The 19,673-nt window shown below is 38.8% G+C and overlaps 1 protein-coding gene across 1 annotated transcript in view; it reads right to left on the reverse strand.

The window, feature by feature from the left end:
- Positions 1–18,145, reverse strand: part of LOC135700405 (uncharacterized) — a 33,951-nt gene extending 15,806 nt beyond the window's left edge. The window contains exon 1 of the mRNA XM_065220900.1: positions 17,814–18,145. Within this exon, the coding sequence (XP_065076972.1) occupies positions 17,814–18,111 (298 nt within the window). The 5' untranslated portion in view covers positions 18,112–18,145. The remainder of the gene's footprint in view (positions 1–17,813) is intronic.
- Positions 18,146–19,673: the final 1,528 nt, after the last annotated feature.

The following is a 19,673-nucleotide window of genomic DNA, read 5'->3' on the forward strand; positions in this document are numbered from 1 at the left end:
GTCAGTGCGAACCTGAACCTGAGCTAGCTTTTAAAACAAACGAGCAAACTGATGTTTGTCAGAAAACAAGCAGACCCAATCTTGATACCCGATTCAGGTTGGAACTGAATAATAAACGAATTCGCTATATGTCGTCCGACATACGGATGGTACGACATACTGATACAGCAGTATAAAAACGGGGTATATATCAAAATAGATTAAAGTAATAGTCTCAGTAATGAATATACCCAACACGAAAAGAAAAATTAGTCGATAAAACTTTCCACCCAAATGTGTTATAAACCAAATGACGGAATAGGGCCGTCCTAAAAATCATTGCACACTGGGCCAGGAATGCAATCTAGTGGAGCAAATTTAATAACTCCGAAACGAAGCATTTCCGCGAATTGGTGTCTTGGGCAAAGTATCTAATCATAATAAGTACCATCTATTGACGTAACCAAATGGTTCAAAACTCTTCCGCAAAGATGGCACCACAATATAACTTTTTTCTCTGACGTTTTGGAGATGGAGATGTCTTGGGAAAAGTTGTTTATCTTGACAAAATAGACAACTCTTTTGAAAACGTAAAATTTCCACAGCCTACTGGTTCCGAGTAATGGAGTTTTGACGTACAAAGAAGAGTTTTTTTTTTATCAAGATAAACAACTTAAAACTGGACTCGGAAAAAATGAGACACACAAAAATCATCACCAAAAATTCATTTTAAATCGGATACTTGTCAGCTCAAGTCGGATCTCATCACCGGTATTGCGAGGAAACATTTGCCGAGAAACCGTTTGTCGTCGGAGTTAGACATCATCAGGTACTTTCGATTCAAGCATGAAACCCAACAACTATCAATTGGATAAAGCATTCAAGTTGTGGCTACCGAAGCTGTGGAGATTTGGAATCAAGTCGGACTTTCGCACCAGTTCAAGCGGAACGTTGTTAGGAGGGTTGCCAAGCTCGTTGTGACATGACAACGCCAAAGTAAGGCCTTCAAGAAGAAAAATCAGAGCTATTGCCAGCTTTGAAGATTAGGATGCGGTTGAGTAACTTCTTCAACATAAGCGTGAACCACATCGATGAAGAGCTACGAAACGATACTATCCGTGCAGAATTCTGGAGCCAGCAGGTGACAAACAAAGTTCCGGTTGAGTTTCAGAAAAGCTTCTCAAGCAGTGTACCATTGATATGCAAGCAGCTTCTGTAGCCACAACTTGAATGCTTTTTCCGATTGAAAATTGTTGCTGAACATGCTTGAATCGAAAGTACCTGATGATGGCCAACTCCGACGGCAAACGGTTTCTAGGCAAATGCTTCCTCGCAATACCGGTGATGAGATCCGACTTGAGCTTGGTTTTTGATAACATGGATTTCTTTTTTGGTTCTGCTTGCTACGACAACTAATAAATTGTGTGATCCCTTTCCGCTCATATATCCTCCTATTGAATTCTAGAAACTTCGAAACAAGTGATTTGCAACAAAGTAGGTGATTTGTATTTATCGATTTCAATGATAGTTTGATTTGCTGGTGGACATACTGCAAGTATTGAAATTCTGAACTTTTCTTTCCACAGTAAATCACGAATAACTTTTTAACGATTAAAAATGAGGTTAAAAAGTCGTGGGCAAAGTTTTTGCTTATACAATTTCCCATATATCTGCTGCATTTGATTGATAATAGCACTATTGTTGATACCCTTTTTGATGATTGAATGCAGTAATGAATAACAAAAAACATCATTTTAGAGAATTTGAAAAATTGTAACGAACAAATTTGACACAGAACATGCCGTAGGAATTTTTCCTCTTATATTTTTGACCCTTGGGAATCTGCGAAAAATATAAAAGGGTGAGATTTCACTGAAATTTAAAGAACTAAAAATATTTATTGGATAATATCTATGATAAATGGACTTTTTTTTTCAAAAATCTCGTCGGGGCGACCTCTAAACAACATTTTCCAGAGTTGCCGCCCTACAAAAGTTTGTTTGTAGCACCCTTAGCTATCATTTGGAGGTTGAACCCCCAGATTTCCAGACATAGTGCAATTTTGGGACACCCTAATCCAGATCCCCTCCACACACTTAGAAATAATTACTTTTACATGAGATGTAATCCACATTGGGCATGAATCGTGGAATGTGAACAAACATTTCATGTAAAATTAAGTGTTCTCAAAGTGTAACATAAGCAACTCGACGAAGATAATATTTGGTTGAATTGATTTTCTCGTTTCTTTCAACTGATTCTTATGTCGAAGGGGGCGCTAACCCGTGTCGGTTTCAGGGAACCGACATTTACATTACTTTAACGTAGTGGGCATCTTCATAGTTACCAGCAAATCTCGATTGAAAATTTCCAGGTTTTTTTTCCTGGAATTTCGGAAATTTTCCCAGTTTAGGTATTTGAATTATGCTAACAACTGAATGCGATTGAGCCAAAGGTTAAACCTTTGCTGGATCTTGAATTTGGTTCTGCGGCACGTTCGAAGTCTTCACTATTTGTGCATTACAATTCGCTCAAAACTTGATATTTGATTATTCTCAAGCATTTCCTTGAGATTAATTTTCTTTCACCGAGTACTTTGCTGAATTCTTCTAAAATAAATTTTAAATTTTCTCAGGAAGTCCCTTGCAAACTTCTTTATAATAGTTCAGAAAGAGCACCTGGATCAGCAAATCGGACCGGAAAATCCCATCCCATATTCTTCGGTTCAATGATTGGGCACTCGCAAGAGTCTTGGCCCGTCTGCTGCTGGACAGGGGTTGAACTGGTGTCTGCGACAGGTTGGAAGGCCACAGAATATCAGAGTCCACCGAGCTGAAGCTCTTCCCTTTTTTAGTTTTCTCGTTAAACTCCTTCTCTCAACAAGTTGGTAGTCTTAGCCTTTAGCAGAAAGACGCGTAAGACTTTTTTCGGCGGATTTATGATCCTGTTTCACGTCATGGTTCGTCTCTATGCCTGTTAAGATAAATTAGTACATACTTTTATTTATGTTCCCTACTGCGCTAAATCAAACGAGTAGATATAAGAAGGGATGTCGTTTACGCGCTCGAATAATTGATAATTCGATAAATATTTAATCGAATAGCTGGAAAAATCGTTACGATTAATCATTAATCGAATAATTGGATTTTTAGACAGCCCTAGAAAATAGTGTAATTTCATGTTTTTTTGGTGGCCCTTCAAAAATTTCGAAAAGCAGAATTGCAACCAGCAAGAGTAACCCAAGAACCAAAAGCGGTGCGATGCTAGTTTTCATTGCTATGACGGCGACTGAATTAAGGGGCTTAGATGTAAAGGGGTGAAAGTCAATTCTCTTAATCGATTTCCTCTTTTGATGACCATGGCTTCACTAACCTATTTTGCGCTATTTTTGCTATGCTCTTCTACCATCCAGAACAACAAATGAATATGTTTGCCGTCGAGTTATCAACGAAACAGAAAGTTTACAACTCTGGAGAGCATTTTGTGTGGTTGTTGGGGGCGTGCGGTTCTGAATATGGCGATGAGTGAGCAAAATGTTACGCAATTGCATCCTCTCTATTCGCATACGCCCGAAGATTGGAGGCAAATACCATTTCGATTTGTTTCGTCTACTAACGACTCTATGATGACAGTGTTGCGGAAGCAATTGCTGGATTTGTTAGTTATTTCAACGCTTTTGGACAATACTTGTCATTTACCACTTTTTTAATAGTTTCGTGTTGGAAATCATCAGTCGAAAGCATTGCTGTCGATGGGTAGAAATATTTCTGATCGATTGGTGATAACATTATTAAAATTTATTCAGGGGCCACTGAGTTATTAACGTTCAAAATCTTTCATAATTTCGTAACATATTCCATTTTCACTATTCACAAAGTGTACCCCCATATAGAAATCACAGACGTAGTCCTACGTCAAAAATCAAAATTTCTCGTAATAGTTACAAAAATGACGGTATCCTGAAAATCAAGTCCAGTTCAAGGATCCTATTGTTTTCGAAGAGAAGACGAGGTATATTTTTAAAGATTTTTCATCTAAATTCACATGATTTTCGAGGTGACTTCAAATTCCCAGCTTGATGCCAGTTTTCCCGGTTCATCCTTCATTTTACATATGAAACATCTGTTTTAATCGAATTTTATTTTCACATGTTCTATTGGGTGCCTACCAGTATCGGAGTGAGAGAGTTTTGACGACTGTTGTTTACCAGTTCATTCTAGTATCGTTTCATAAAGTAAAAAAAAAAATAATAGTTTGACTCAACATTAGTCATTTACCCTTGCAATTTGCATCATTATTCAATCATAAAAGTACTACTCCAAGCAATCACAAACAAAGTTCCTCCTAAGTTAAACCATTATCGTGAATTCTCATTTAGTTAGTTCTCTGAGCTAATCAAGCTGTTAAGAATTCAACAAGCAACAATTGCTAGAAGGTTGACATACAGCTAGAAAAAGTCAGAAAAAAATCCCCATCTTCTATTCACGCTGGGTTTAGACAAGGCAAGTCAATTGATCAACTCAGTTGAATTCAACTGACTTGATCGATCTGGCTTGATCAACTCACTTGAATTGAAAAAAAAAAAAAGTTGAAACAGGCTCAACTGAGTTGATCAATGACTTGACTTGTCGAAACCCACATTAAAGCTGGGTTTAGACACAGCAAGTCAAATGATCAAGTCAGTTGAATTCAACTGACTTGAACGTGTAAACCATGCCATTCAACTGACTTGATCAACTCACTTGAATTGAAAAAAGTTGAAACTTTTCAAGCCAATTGAATTCAACTGAGTTGATCATTTGACTTGCCTAGTCTAAACCCAGCTTAACTGTTAACCATTGTTGCATTTACTGAAAGGCGCTTCAACGCACTTAAGGGATTGATTTTGGTTGGACACAGCTGGATCGAGCAGACGCGCCAATCTACTCGAAGGATAAATTCTGTCAGTCGCAATAAGGTGTAACATCGAGTACGAGACGCACATACCCAATAGCAGCTTAAATTATGCAACAACTAACAACGTCTAGCGTCTACGGAAATTGATTTTTATCTCAGTTCAACTCAGCAATGTGACAACACCCAGTGGAAGTTGAATTTATAATACGCTTAAAATCATCGAAATACCCTTACAAAAATGCAACATCAAACATTGAACAACCACAAGTTCGCAACTTTATGGAAAATTTGAAATGGAAAAGCATACTCAAACTACACCGAGTAATTATCTTGTTTGAAACTAGTGAAGGCAGCCATACTTTTTAATAAGTTTCTGATACAAAGAAGTAGTTTCCTGATTTTGAATAAAATTCCCTGAGATTCCCTGATTTTTCAAGTCCTAAAATAAGTTTACTGATATTCCCTGATTTTCCAGATTGTTTCAGGTAGTCGACACCCTGGTTAGGTAAGGGACGTATGAGTTGGATGAGGGGGGTGCGTGTTTGATTAGTATTGTCACATAAATGGCCCTTCGCCCAATTTCAACTTCTGTTCAATTTTCACTCTGCAGCACTCTAGCGAACTATCAATCTTCAGAACTTTCTCTAGCTACTAAATTGTCGCACTAAAAAGCTTCATGTTGATATAAGTATAGCATTTCCTGGCAACACTGAAAATAGTTAACTTCACCTACGAAGAAACAACACACTTGAATTTAATGATTGAATTAAAAATAGATCTGTCAAAACAGGGAATGCCCGTAAAAGCACCAAATACTGTAAAAATTTACTGCATTTACGGATTGAGATTTAGAATCTCATTTATTCAAATTAACCAAATGCAACCAATAACGGTCCCGAGGGCTAAGATTGGCATTATTTCAATTTATGGTCTAGAAGAGTTGTTATCCAAATACTATCCAGATGTTTTCCCAAATAGTCGATGTCATATATCATGATGTGATCAGAATTCTCGCGTCACTTTTCAATAGGTCCTTACTCCATTGATCGATTTTCTTCATTGACTTCCTCTTTGGATCGTTAAGGTGTTTCCTTGTGGAGTCAATTTTTCCATCACACCTCGCAATTTCAAGAGCACAAAACTCAAGATCTACGAGGTTTATACATCTGCAAATTTCAGACATGGCTTGCTTCTCCACAGCATACAACAAGTAGTAGTTTCAGTTACGTGCATTCACAGAAACGCGAAGTGTAACACGAAAAAGGACGCTACAGGGAATCACCTTAAGATAGGGGATATGGCTCTAATGTTAGTCTATGGATCTAAGATTGGGCCCATCGCTAAAAATCTGCTATTTATCAATTGTATCTAGATGAACGCGTCATTGGGACGGTACTAATGGATATTTTTGGTAGCTATTGAAAATTTAGTCGATTGCTGAATTTATGTATGGGCTCAAATTAGGGCCACTTAGGCCGACATTACATACATTTCCCCTATTACCGGATATTTTCGACACACAATTCGATGGAAGAAGTAACAATCCAGCATCTAATAGGACAAAGACGACCCGAAACGTTTTTGTAGTCAAGTTATGTATGAAAGAGAGAATCGATGAAGAGAATCGATCAATGTAGATTGTTCTATTTTAAAGTGACGCGAGATTTAAATGTGGGATTCATGGATTTTAAAGACGTTTGATAGTTCCGGAGTGATTCAAGATTTGGGCTTAACTGTTTTTGTAAACAGTGACTTGTATCACCGATTTCACGCGAATAAAATATCAAACTCGCAAACTAATAACACAATCAGGTAGGGGAATGAATCTTCTTGCGGTTGGTATACTTTATACGCGAAAAGAGTTATTGTTCGCGAGAAATCTGTGACTTGTTTATAAATGCAGTTACGTGCAAGTCTTCAATCAATCTGGAGTTTTCATAATTTCAGAATTTTGATGAATGCTGGCGGATATTTTGGACCTTTACAAAGAGAGATCGAAGGATTAGTAATTTCTATTTAATTTCACTCCCTTAGTCACTTATCTTTGGCACATACGCGTATTTCTTCTCCAATGTGCATACTTCTGCAACTACTTATACATATTTCAATCAGCAGATTGTAGTCGAAATATTCGTATCTGCCAAGGACAAGCAATTAAAGTAGTCCAATTACATTCATTTTTTCTTTAAAATTGCAGAGCATTTCAGAAACTCAGTCAGAATTAAGTTCACCGATTCCAAAACTATTCATGCTCTTTTCCGCTAAAGAACACCAATTTCAATCATAGCATGTAGCCAAAATCACACCAATCAACGAATCTTCCAGCTATAATTCGAAATCTCATTCCACCTCAAGGCCACACGCAGCTAACCTTCTCCGAACAAGAACTTTCTCTTTTATCCAAGAACCAGTTTCCATCTAAATTCTAACCTCCCTACCAAACAAGCACATCATCAGTAGTAGCCCAGGCCATTAAAGTCAATGAACTTCTCGGTAGGCAGTACCAAACCTACCTCACTCTCGTCATACTTATTGTTAGAACGAACACCTCCCCGAATCCATCTCGCATCGCAAAGATCAACTCAAAAGGGAAGACGAAAATGGAAAAAGTGAAAGTTAATCACCCGTGTGTGTGTATGTAGAAATCTTCTTCCAGACGCCCATAAAGACGGGGGAACAACCTTGAACCCAGTGCGTTCCTGAACCCACAGCGCCCTCTACAACACCACCGAGCGACCGATGATACCAGAGCAGCCACGGCCGAAATGAATGGAGAAGAGATGGAAAGAGAGAACCATTGTTTTGGTTTGGTGGTGGAAGCCCGCGGCTCTCTAGGGGACTGCAGCTGAATGCGTTTTGGTCGTCATCGTCGTCATGGTGGGATGAGATTGGGATCAGCTCTGCGGAGCCATAGGGGCACCACGTTTACGGTAGGTAAGTACGTGCTCAGTGAGCCGCACAAGCGTTAGGTGAAAGTTTTGTTCAAATATAAAACACCACGTCACCGGCGAGGAATTGCTCATTGCACCCCGGCAGTGGAGCTCAGCTAGAGCAGAGCCGGCTGGAGAAGAACACGACAACGACGACGACGGTTGATGAGTTATTTTGAGTAGGAGTTGAATCCGTTCTTGGCGGAAAGGTGAGTGCAGAATTTTCAATGGACGATATCATTCGAACCGGTTACTATCACACGAACTTTGGCGTGGGGCAATATTTTGATGTTGGTTCTTCTAGAACTTCGAGAAAGTTATTTTTATAAATCACACATAGAAGGTCGTCCAAACCTGCTCAACAATATGATCAATTATGGGCTAATTGTTTCGTTTGAGAGTTACTGGGAGACTTAGCACCAGGTACGGAAAGGCCCGTGAAGCATATCAATTCTGAGGTTTTTGTTGATTAATTAATCCAGTATGGACTTAATTCATTCAGACACTATTTGGTAGATAATTGGATCATTATAAATGATTCTAAGCAGGAACACTGGCAGAATTTATTTTACCATACTTGATTTTCATATTGGCTTCTTAATGAGATAGCGTTGCTATACAAGCGTGCATCCGTTCAGAAATCAACCACCTAAGTATAAGAAATGCCATCGGAACGAGGGGTGAAACATCGAGATAGCGTTTTCAAATTTGTTTAGACCAGCGTTTCTCAATCTATGGGTCGCGACCCACAGGTGGGTCGCAGGAATTTAGACAAATTGGTCATGTACTAAAAAAAAACATCGTGAAGCATATAAATAGAATTGATATGTTGAAATAATCTGAATTATCAATTTGTTTCAAAATGATTCTTATTGGTTAATAAGTTGTTTTGATGTTACCAATTCGTTCAATTATTTATTTTAAAGATTATTCTGCCGTTTCAGGCATTTTTGTTGATTTATATGTCATTTTAATATTTTTAAAGACATCAGTTTAGCCATTTTGACATTATTGGACCATTCAAAGTGTTTTTATGTTACTTCATACGCGAAGTTTGCGATTTTCAGAGTTGGTTGGAAATGCAAACATGAAGCTTTAGTGTGATAATTTATTAGCTAGAGAATGATCTTTTAGAAGAGGGTAGGTGGATAGTTCCGTTAGAGTACGGCAGTATGAAAATTGAAGTTGAAAATGAGCGAAGGGCCATTAATGCGACAGTACAAAGTACAGTACAAAGAAATGCATAGAAACACTTTGAATGTAACAACTCAAGGCGGGAGTAGCCGTCAATAATGCTGATGATGGTACAGTACGCAACAACCACCCTACTGTTTTCTCTCTGAGATGACCACGTTGGTCATGACGAGATGAGCAACACAATAGTTGGGTAAAGAAGAATTGCATTATAACACACCATCGACTGGAAATGCTCTCGGCAACGTGGGGCTATAGGTAGTGATGAAACGTCGTTAGAACTATTCCACAGCCGCAGACAGTAATGAGCAAAGGCGAACGCACACCTTTTGCCTGTAGATTTGAAGACATAATTCAAATCTCTGCGTGCATCGGGTTAGGCAAAAGGTGTGCGTTTGACTTTGTATTGTCGCATTTTTAACTTCTATTCAATTTTCATACTGCCGTACTCTAACGGAACTATCCACCTACCCTCTTCTAAAAGATCATTCACTAGCTAATAAATTATCACATTAAAGCTTCATGATAGCAATTCCAACCAGCTCTGATTATTGGACCATTTTTGACGCCATCTATAGGCCATTTGGACGTTTTGGGACCATATTTGGCTTTTTTTTTAGTAATTATGACATTTTTAGACTCATGATTTTCATGATCATTTGCAAATTTTAAATCCATTTCGAAAAGCCTTGGGCATTTGGAAATTAAAAAAAAATCATGTTTGGCGTTTTGAGGACCATTTTCAAGTTACTTTGCAAGTTTTATCAAGGTTTTAAAGCGTTTTTCAAAAGCAAATCATCCTCTATAACACTACAATAAAACAATTTTTCCTCTGTTCGGAACCTAACACCACTGCGACCAGTAATTTGATCTATTGTCGTATGGTTCTTTATGGTTGATGGTTTCTAGGGTTCAATAAAATTTCAGGATTATTCAAATAGTTGTTATGCCGTTTTAATGATTTTAAGGTCATTTTGGCGTTTTAAAGCTGTTTAGAAAACAGCAGGTTAATTTAGCGATTTACTGGCCATTTTTAGTTATTTGACGTTTAAAGGGCAATTCGGTGTTTTTTCAAGATAATTTTGAGGATTTGGATTTGGAGGCATTTACATTTCAATGTTCTGGGGCCATATTAAAGATTTTAGGCCGTTTTTTGCATTCGTAATTTGGCCTCGAGTCGATCATACTATTATGTCGTTTTAATACTACTCATACGCTTCGATTACACATTCAGTGTTTTCAGATTATTTTTGCACATTCAAAGCCGTTTTTGAACTGATCTAGTGTTTAGCACAATGTTGTCCTTTTTATCTGTTCTTACTAGTTTGGCATTTGGTTCTTGCTATTTTGACATTTTAAGCAGGTTTTGGGTTTCAGACAATCATGCAGCGTTTTGAAGCAATTTTGCAGTTTGTAAGGTTATGGGGGTGGGTCTTTAGCTAATGGAATTCCTGATAGTGGGTCGCAATCGCCAAAGTTTGAGAACCGCTGTTATAGACAATTGTTTCTTGAGTAATTTTCTACAAATGGTTCTTCCATAACCATAATGCCACATGCTTTGGTGGGAAGTAAACGACCAAAATAAACTTCGTACAACTTCGATTACCGGTCTTGACAAGGGTTTTTTGGGATGGAAATTGTCTCGTTTTCCGCTGCGTTTTTTCTCATGTATTCTTGCCAGGTTTCAATTGCGTATGGACTTCGATTGGAAATACACAGTCCTGTATAAGGATGTCCATAGAAGTTCTGGCTTAGGGCAATAGTTTAGGATTTATACAAACAGATCAATGTAATTTCTATTCTGTGAGTCCGACATCAAGCACATAGGGGAAATGTCTCTAATGTTGGCCTATGGATCTAACATTGGGCCCATCGCTAATAATCTGCTATTTATCCATTTTATCTAGATGAACGCGTCATTGGGACGGTACTTATGGATATTTTTGGTCATGATTGAAAATTTAGTCGATTGCTGAATTAATGTATGGGCCCAAATTAGGGGCATTTAGGCCAACATTACATCCATTTCCTCAATCCATCATCAACGATCTGGTCATTTTGCAGATGCATCTCTGTCATCATTCTTCTGTTGAACTAGTTTATCTCAAGAGGCCTATCGATCAATCCTTGTGAGGTCAGTAAGGCGTTACTCAATCTCTAAAATTTGATTCGCTGCAGAGGGGATTTCGCTGGGGTCAACGGTTCCCGCATGACAACATCTGTGCGGATTTACTAGCGCTAGTGTACTAGTCAACTAGTACGAATTTCAGTTGGTCCTGAAATCTCATGCTGGTAGTTGCTGATGCCCTGTTTACATTAGGCTGGTTACTTTTTTGCGGCAAGAGCCCATGGGCGTGCAGATTAGCTACAACAACCATAGGGTCCTGCCTGCAGTAAAACTGCAGATGCAAAGCTTTTCTGGATCACACACCATTTCCGAAGCATGACACTGAAGTGGGGGGATATTTGATGGTTTTGATCGGTGGTATATTGGCCATTGGTTTTCATTGGTAGTAAATTTCGGAAGGTAGATCAACTACACAAGATCGAGAAGTTGGTAAGCTTGTATATTTGAGTGGTGGTAGGAGACATCTTAATCAGGGATACGATAGGCTTCGAAGATGTCTTCGAGGTCACGTACTTCTGAATCGAACACATGAACTGGTTCGAGGATGTTGTTTCTAGGGTGGGATCGAACTTTCGACCGTTCGAGTTCTGGTTCCGGGGAGCGTTTAACAGGCAGCTAGAGCTCAAACCTTCGTTTCTGCACACGTTTCTTTTGAACGGGTCGAATTGGCTTAAACACCATATAGGTTGGACCGCTTTCAGTTCCTCTTCCACTGCCCGTTTCGTTTACGTTCAAATGAGAATGAAGCTTAATGTTTGCCATAATAGAAATTGTAAACACAATTACAAAAATCATTATAATGCCGCGGATACACTTATTTGACCTACTATGAGCATGAGCATTATTAGTATAATAATTATGAGCACTATACAACAACTATTCACAAACTATACAAGTGTGACCATGAATGCGCTCACAATTCATTATACAAAAAATGTGCATGCTCATAGTTTGTCATCCAACCCAAGTAACAATTTTGGTTTTATGAGGGTTCTGTAGACTATGATTTAGACTTGTAGAATGCTATAAAACCTCGATAAAACCTGCAATGTTACTTGGGAAGTGTATCCGTGGTATAACTTTAGGGTTGCCATACTCATGGGATATTGACACCTTCGGCCTACTTCTGCTCGATCGGCACAGCGCTTGACACAGCTTTCGGCACAGATTAGGGTGTGCAGAGTTGGATATCCCTTATGATACACTCAAAAAGCTCCAACACATCATCATTTTGTCTTTTACACTTAATTTTGTACCATTTTTTTTTAAACATATCCATTTCAAGTGTGCATCTTATGCTTTGAATTATGACACAGTAGGATGCCTGATATATGATGATACCAATAGCTTTGCACACCATAGTTCATTAGGGTTTCAATACTGAACTGTTGGGGTGTGCTGGTGCCGTTGTCATTGTTCGATCTCCGTGGGCCACGGTTATTCTCATATATGAGGCTGGCTTATAAGGATGAAGTGACAACAACTCATGTTTTCGATGTTTACCTTGCAGAACAAGCAATTCGCATTGAAATGCAAAACATTTGTTTTGAACAGTAGTGTTATTCAATGTGCAATGCTCTTGAATTGATAGTGAAAGATGTTCAACATTTAAACGTTTGAAACACTAGAAACCAACGTGTTTATCACATTGAATCAAGGGGAAATACACTTAAACTGAAAGTGATTATCTTTTTGAAAAATCAAGTTGCAACCCATCACACTCGCAATCATCAAATAACAGCTGGAAATTGAGATCTTTAGGCAGAGTCCCACCAACACTTATGCGGCGTATACATTCCTAGGATTTGAAAAGTTCATACAGCAATAGTAATACAATTTTAATACAATACTTATGCAGCTGGAGAGCTCTACAACGATTGGCACATTCCATCAATGTACTGGTTGAAGCGATGGTAAGTCTCACTAATCTGGTCTTCTCCGACACTGACGACATGCATTCGTTTTACAGCTACTGCCGCTTCGCTAGCTTATGCGAATGTGTTGGTGCATGAGTCCATCGCATTCTGTTTGATTTTGCTGGCTTTGTTTGAAACAGCTACAGTTGGGTCTACAGTCGCCTAAAAACTCAGAGTAGTGCAAAAACACTGGTTCTACTCCAAAATACTGGAGCGCGTCCCTTAGAGGTTAATACATATGAACTCCGCCGAAGTTTTCAGAACTTCTCCAAAATTCTTGGAAAATTTCCTTCGTAAGTAAGATCTGAGAACTTCAACGAAGGTCCAAGAAATTCAGTGAATTTCTAAAATCCTCAACAAAATTTCAAAATTTTCAGCAATGTTTCACAAACTTTAGCAAAGTTCCAAAAATTTCAGAGGAGTTCCAAAATTTTAAGTAAAGTTTATTTAAGCCAAGTTTAAATATTTTAGGCAAGGATCTTACAGATTCCATACAGTTGGGTGAGCATGCGATAAGCTCCAAAAACTTTGGCGAAGTTCCAGGAACTTCTGCAAAGTTCCAGGAACTTGATATATGCTCTGATATTTTTTGGAAAAATTCCAATAGCATCGGAGAAATTCCGATAATTTAGGAACAAGTTCCGAGAACTTTTAAAAAGTTCCGAAAACTTTGGAAAAGCATCAAGAAGTGCAACTAAGTTCAGCATCAGCATCAGAAAAGTTCTTCAAAGTTCCAAGAACTAGAAAGAAGAAAATATCTTCAAAGTTCCAAGAACTAGAAAGTTCTGAAATGTTTCAAAAATGTCTGGGAAGTTTCAAAAACTTCAGCGAAGATCAAAACACTTCATTGAAGTTCCTATATCTTTATCAAAGTTCAAATATATATAAACAAAGCTCCAAAAAATAAACTAGGTTTGCAAAATTGGAGGTAAGCTCCGAAAACTTTCCCAATATTCCATAAAATTTGAAGAATGAATAAAAAATTTGAATGAAAATTAAATTTCAGAGGCGGTAAATAAATTCAGGAAAGTGTAAAACACTTGAGAAAAGCTTCAAGAAATTCAGCGAAGTTCCAAGATCTTGAGATAAGCTCCGAGAACGTCGGACAAATTCCGAAAACTTTGGATGCATTCCCAGAAATCCCGCGATCTAATCTTCCGGAGAGACACCGCTTTGCTTTTTTTTTTTTCCTTTGGTTTGTTTTTTCCGTCGATCTTGTTTTGCGTGCTGAGCACCAATGCTACCGACGTGCCAGGAAGGCAGCTCCCACACCTCGACCCTACCTATCGACCCATCAACTCATGAACCGGGGACCAACGGCTTTACTTCCCATCCGAAGGAAGGCGTGATCAGAGATGTTATGCCTCAGAACATCCCGGCGGCGCCGACTGGGATTGAACCCAGGCCTGCTGGGGTGAGAGGTAATCACGCTTACTACTACACCACCGGCGCCGCTCACCGCTTTGCTGACGAGCATTTATTTGCGCCATACATATGGCAAACTTGCTGTTGAATTTGTTGTTGAAATGCCACCTGCCTTCTGTGATACTTGGGGCTTGTAGAAGCTCTTGGACCTTCGGTAAATTTCTAAGAGCTTTGCCAAAAAATATTTAATCTTTGGTGAAAATATATGAACTTTAATGTAGTTTTTGGAATTACCCAGAAATTTTTCATTCTTGGGAAAGTTCCTCTGTAAGAGAAATCTGAGAACTTAAACACAAGTCAAAACAAAAAAAATCAGTGAAATCCCAAAATTTTCAACAAAGTTCTAAAAAATGTCAGCAATGTTCCAATTTTCAGAAAAGTTCCAAAAATTTCAGAGCAGTTCCAAAATTTGAAGTTAAGTTTATTTAAACCAAGTTCAAAAATTTTCGGCAAAGCTATAACAGAGAAAACGCAGTTGGGTGAGCTTGTGATAAGCTCCGAAAATTTTAGCGAAGTTTCAAGAACTCCTGCAAAGCTCCAAGATTTTGAGATATGCTCTGACAACTTTGGAAAAAAATCCGCTAGCATCGGAGAAATCCGAGAACTTTGGAGACGTTCCGAGAACTTTGGAGGAGTTCAAGTAATTTTGAAAAGCACCATGAAGCTCAACTAAGTTCCAAAAGCGTCAGTAATGTTCCAAAAACTTCGATAAAGTTTCAAAAATATTTGCATAGTTTCAAGAATTTAAAATTACCAGAAAGTTCAGAAAAGTTTCGAAAATTTCAGAGAAGTCTCGAAAACTGCAGCAAAAGTCAAAACATTTCAGAGAAGATCAAAAAAATTTCATCGCAGTTCAAATATCTTCTTGAGCTCCAAAAAATAAGCGAAGTCTTCAAAGTTCAAGGTAAGCTCCAAAAACTTTACCTATATTCCCTCTTTAAACTTTCAGGGATGTTTAAAATGTCAGGAATGTTTAATCAATTTCAGAGGTCTTAAAACAAATCCAACGAGGTCCCAAACTTTTTAGCCAAGTTCAAAGCACTTCCGAAAAGCTCCAAGAAATTCAGCGAAGTTTCTATACCTTGAGATAAGCTGCGATAACTTTGGATAAATTCCGAAACTTTGGATAAATTCCGAGTTCTTTGGAGAAATCCCGCGATCTTATCTTCCGGAGAGACACCGCTCTGCTGACAAGCGGCGCCATGCATATGGCAAACTTGATGTTGGATTTGTTGATGAAATGCCACTTCCCAAGTAGCATTGCAAGTTTTATCGAGGTTTTAATGCATGCTAAAAGTCTAAATCATGATCTCCAGAACCCTCATAAAACCAAAATTGTTACTTGGGTTGTCTTCTGTGACAATTGAGGCTCGTAGTTCCGGATTGGCTGGACGCTGTTTTCGGTGATTTTTTTAAAAGTACATATTTTTACATTCTGATTTAATTCTAAGAAACATCAAGGAAGAGGAGACAACTGGCTTTTTTTTTGTCTGTGATGTGTTCTTCTTCTACCGCGGAAACGACCGTGCAAAAACTTTTTCGTTATGGACGACGCAGTCGGTTGTCAAAAAACAATAAAATAGATTCCCTGTTGTAAAAATTCTAGCGTTTCTCTACGTTCACCAATCAGATGCTGGTTTGCGTTTGACAGAACATTGGTTCTCCTCTTCCTCTTAGAGCAAACCACGTTCGACGCAACGCCTCCTCTTCTATTTGGACCAGAATTATTTCCATGCGGCATTAACGCACTCATTTTGCAGAGAAGCTTTTGACAATATAACTGACCGCTAGATGATTCACTTTGTTTTGTTTCGAACCTCCAAATTGGATTATTTTGTTGAATTGGGTTGCCAAATGAGCAAACCCACTGTTATATGGGTATGTTGCCATTTCCCTGTTTGGTAACTGCCGATGCGGTGTTGTGTTATTGTAAAAGTATGGACATCTGCCAAAATCTGTTCCAATCGAACTGTCAAATTACACTGCATTGCTCGATTGGAACAGTGTTTTCCTGTTTTATGGTGACAGTCGTCCATACTTTTGCTTAGAGGACTTAAGTGTTATGATGGTTGCTGCTAAATTGTGTGTAGCAACGCAGCGGTGGACATGGTCTAAGGGTTAGAGATTAATTAAGACCCTATGACAATTGGCATATGAAGAATGAAGTCTGAAGTTTATGAGTAAGATATATAGCTCCATGAAGAAATATTTAGGGCTTACAAGATTTTGGCAGTGTTGTCAACAAGGAAGTCAACAAAGGAAAAAAGGACATCAATTCATCCAATTACCCCATATTCAACTCAATCGACAAATATTAGAAAATTATCAAGTGGAACTTGGAGATGACTAGCAAGGCAACTCGAGAAGTTGCAGAGATGGCCAGATGTTGGAACAAACTGGTAACTGAGGTTGACCAACAGTGGGGTTCAACAGATCATGGCTGGAATTAAAAAAAGCTTACAATTTCATCAGAAATAAAATGGAATAAGTAGTAGTATTTTTATTTGCAAAGTGCAATAATAAGGATCCATTTGACAAGGATTAATGACGGCTTCGGCTATAGTTTTACCTATTATCGCCAGGGGTTAAATCAAATCCGTGAGCGTTCACTTTTCAAGATTGAGAGCATCGTTTGGCAAACATTGAAAACTCAAGGACTTAATGTATCAGCTAACGATGACAGTATTACCGAAGCCGTAATCTACCCTACTTAACATTTGAGTTTATTAAACAAATCCCGAGATAGAGCTGGGCCACATTATGCAACCAAGTTGTAATGACTAAATGATCAAATTTTAAGTTATTGATGTGATTTGGCCATTCCAGTACCCATGTTGATTTGAATTCAAGTGGAGTCATCGTTTTCTGATCAACATTAGTTCCGTTACAAAATTTTCCTACATTAAGATGGTCAAATGTAGATCAGTTGACCCTAAAACTTTCATTCTTTACATATCGTTAATCTTCAGAAAAAAACACATATTAGCCATTCGCTTCTGCACCAGCCGTTAGGAAAGTAACAAAAATGTTAGTATTCACAAAAACTAGTACATCTGAGCAAACTAATCATATGCTTAGAATTTTATTTGGAATCTTCACATATTTAAAAGACGGCACATCCATACGATTGATTTTCACGTCTGAAGCCTTTTCCTAAGCCAAGAATCTCTTCGATCAGGACTTTGATTTTTGCGTTCAACACCTTCCCAATCAGCTCCCAATTGATCCTTTTCACTTGCCCCCTTTCCCCAACAAAAGTCCTTCACTATCACAGCATACCACTTCACCACCAGCGCATCAATTCACCAAGTCCATTTTCACAGCACATTCACAACCGTTTCTCACCTTCCATCTGACGACCCTCCTCACTGTTCTCTTCCGGGATGTTAAACTTCACGGTATGCGAGCTCAGATATCGCACGGCACGTTCGGCCAGATCTTCATCGGCATCAGCGTTACCACCGTCGAATGAACGCCCATTTTCCTCCCGCTCGACAGTCAATCCACCGAACAGCGGGAAGCTATCCTGCTGGTCGATCTCGTTGATCAGATTCACCATCTGCTGTTCTTCCTTGGTGTTCGCTGCTGCCGCAACGGCGATCGTCACCGCCAGAATCACTAGGGCACTGCTTCGCAGGAACATGATGCCGATTGTTGATGGGGGTTTGTTCTGAACCTTAAAGGTAGCTGGTAATTAACTAATTGCACTCGTCGTTGGCTTAGGCCTCACTGATGGATTATTCGATTATTACAAAGCTATTTATTGGAGTTCGATATCGATGGACTGGACTGATCGGTAACGAAAACGGAGTGTGCGCATGCGTTTTCCAAATTTTCGGCCAGTCGTCCATCGTTCCGAGTCCGCGTTGACCAGGTTTGGGTGTTCCCGCCTCCTGGGTGTGTCTGGAGGGGATCCCAAGTTGGAGTTTATTTTGGCACTGCAACAACTATTGCCGACGAAAGCTACCGACCGACGACGGATGATAATTAGTATGCAAGACGACGCGCAGATTTGTCGATAGTGAACTCGAAGTTGGTTGCCGTAAGGCTTCCGAGTGTCACAGCAAGTCAAAATATTTGTGCCAGAACGTGAGTGAAATTGGCAAGAGGAAACCGAGGTTCCAAAACTGTAAACGGTGTGGAATGGAACGGGCTGTGGAATGCTTGGATAGTTTCCATTTCTTTTGGATTATGATATGGGAATGACATTTTACAAATGCCTCAGAAGGTTAGTATGAGTTATGGTATTTGGATGCTGATGGACATTTTTAGGGCAACGCTATCGGATCAGAAGAAACTTGATTAGTCTTCAAAATTTAAATGACGTTCAATAGAGAAAAAAAGTATCAATTCTTAAGTCTCACTGATGCAAAACAGTCATTAGTCTAGCATGGAGTCGAAGCTACCCAGTGTCTGATGGATTGCTGCTGGGTAATTAACACGTTTCTCGCGAATAAAACATTACTGAAAGACCGCCGACGAAATTGGTTTCAATCCACCTGATAACCTGAAAAACATGCTACGGCTGGATCCTCATCACGATAGTGTCGCATCATAAACCGTACCCTGCTTATTTGGTACTCTGGTCATGCAAACCGTTTGTGAGCTGTCACAGCGGAAGAGATTAAACTGATTCAGTCCAGTGAGGAGAATATGTTATGTTTGTATTAACCAACATATGCAGTCATTAATCGAATCTGAAGTTACGTTTGCGAGGCCGAGAATAACCTCTTACGCTTTGTATTACAAGCTCAGTATTCAGGCAGCATTGTAGTAGCTTTACAACGTGTCATTTGTTGTTGATCCTGGCATAACAGTATTTTTAGTCTTCTTGTGTTTATTTTTGTAGTTGTTGGTTGGCAGTTAACAATTAATAGTTTAAATGATACACGTTTTGTAAAAATTCAATCTTGAAAACTGCAGTTATGTGACCCTGAAAATTTAGTAATGTAAATGTGCCTGGCATAGTTCCAACGACCTTCTGTTCAGTATGTAAAAGTCAGTCGACTCTTCACTAGGTCACCAACCCCGTTACATCAGAACAAACCACTGGTGACTGACTTTGTTTTCAAACCCGGATCAATCATATCTTTAAACACGAATAAAAATAAGAAAAAGTTCGCACATGCTCAGACTTTTACAAAGGTTTCAGCAATTGAATCCGCTATATTTTACTCAGTTAGCAGCTTTGCTCATTTTGTCTGA

Source organism: Ochlerotatus camptorhynchus, unplaced genomic scaffold (assembly GCF_037179485.1).
Source record: "Ochlerotatus camptorhynchus isolate MF236.1 unplaced genomic scaffold, CSIRO-AGI_Acam_v1.1 ptg000011l, whole genome shotgun sequence".
NCBI classification, from domain to species: domain Eukaryota; kingdom Metazoa; phylum Arthropoda; class Insecta; order Diptera; family Culicidae; genus Ochlerotatus; species Ochlerotatus camptorhynchus.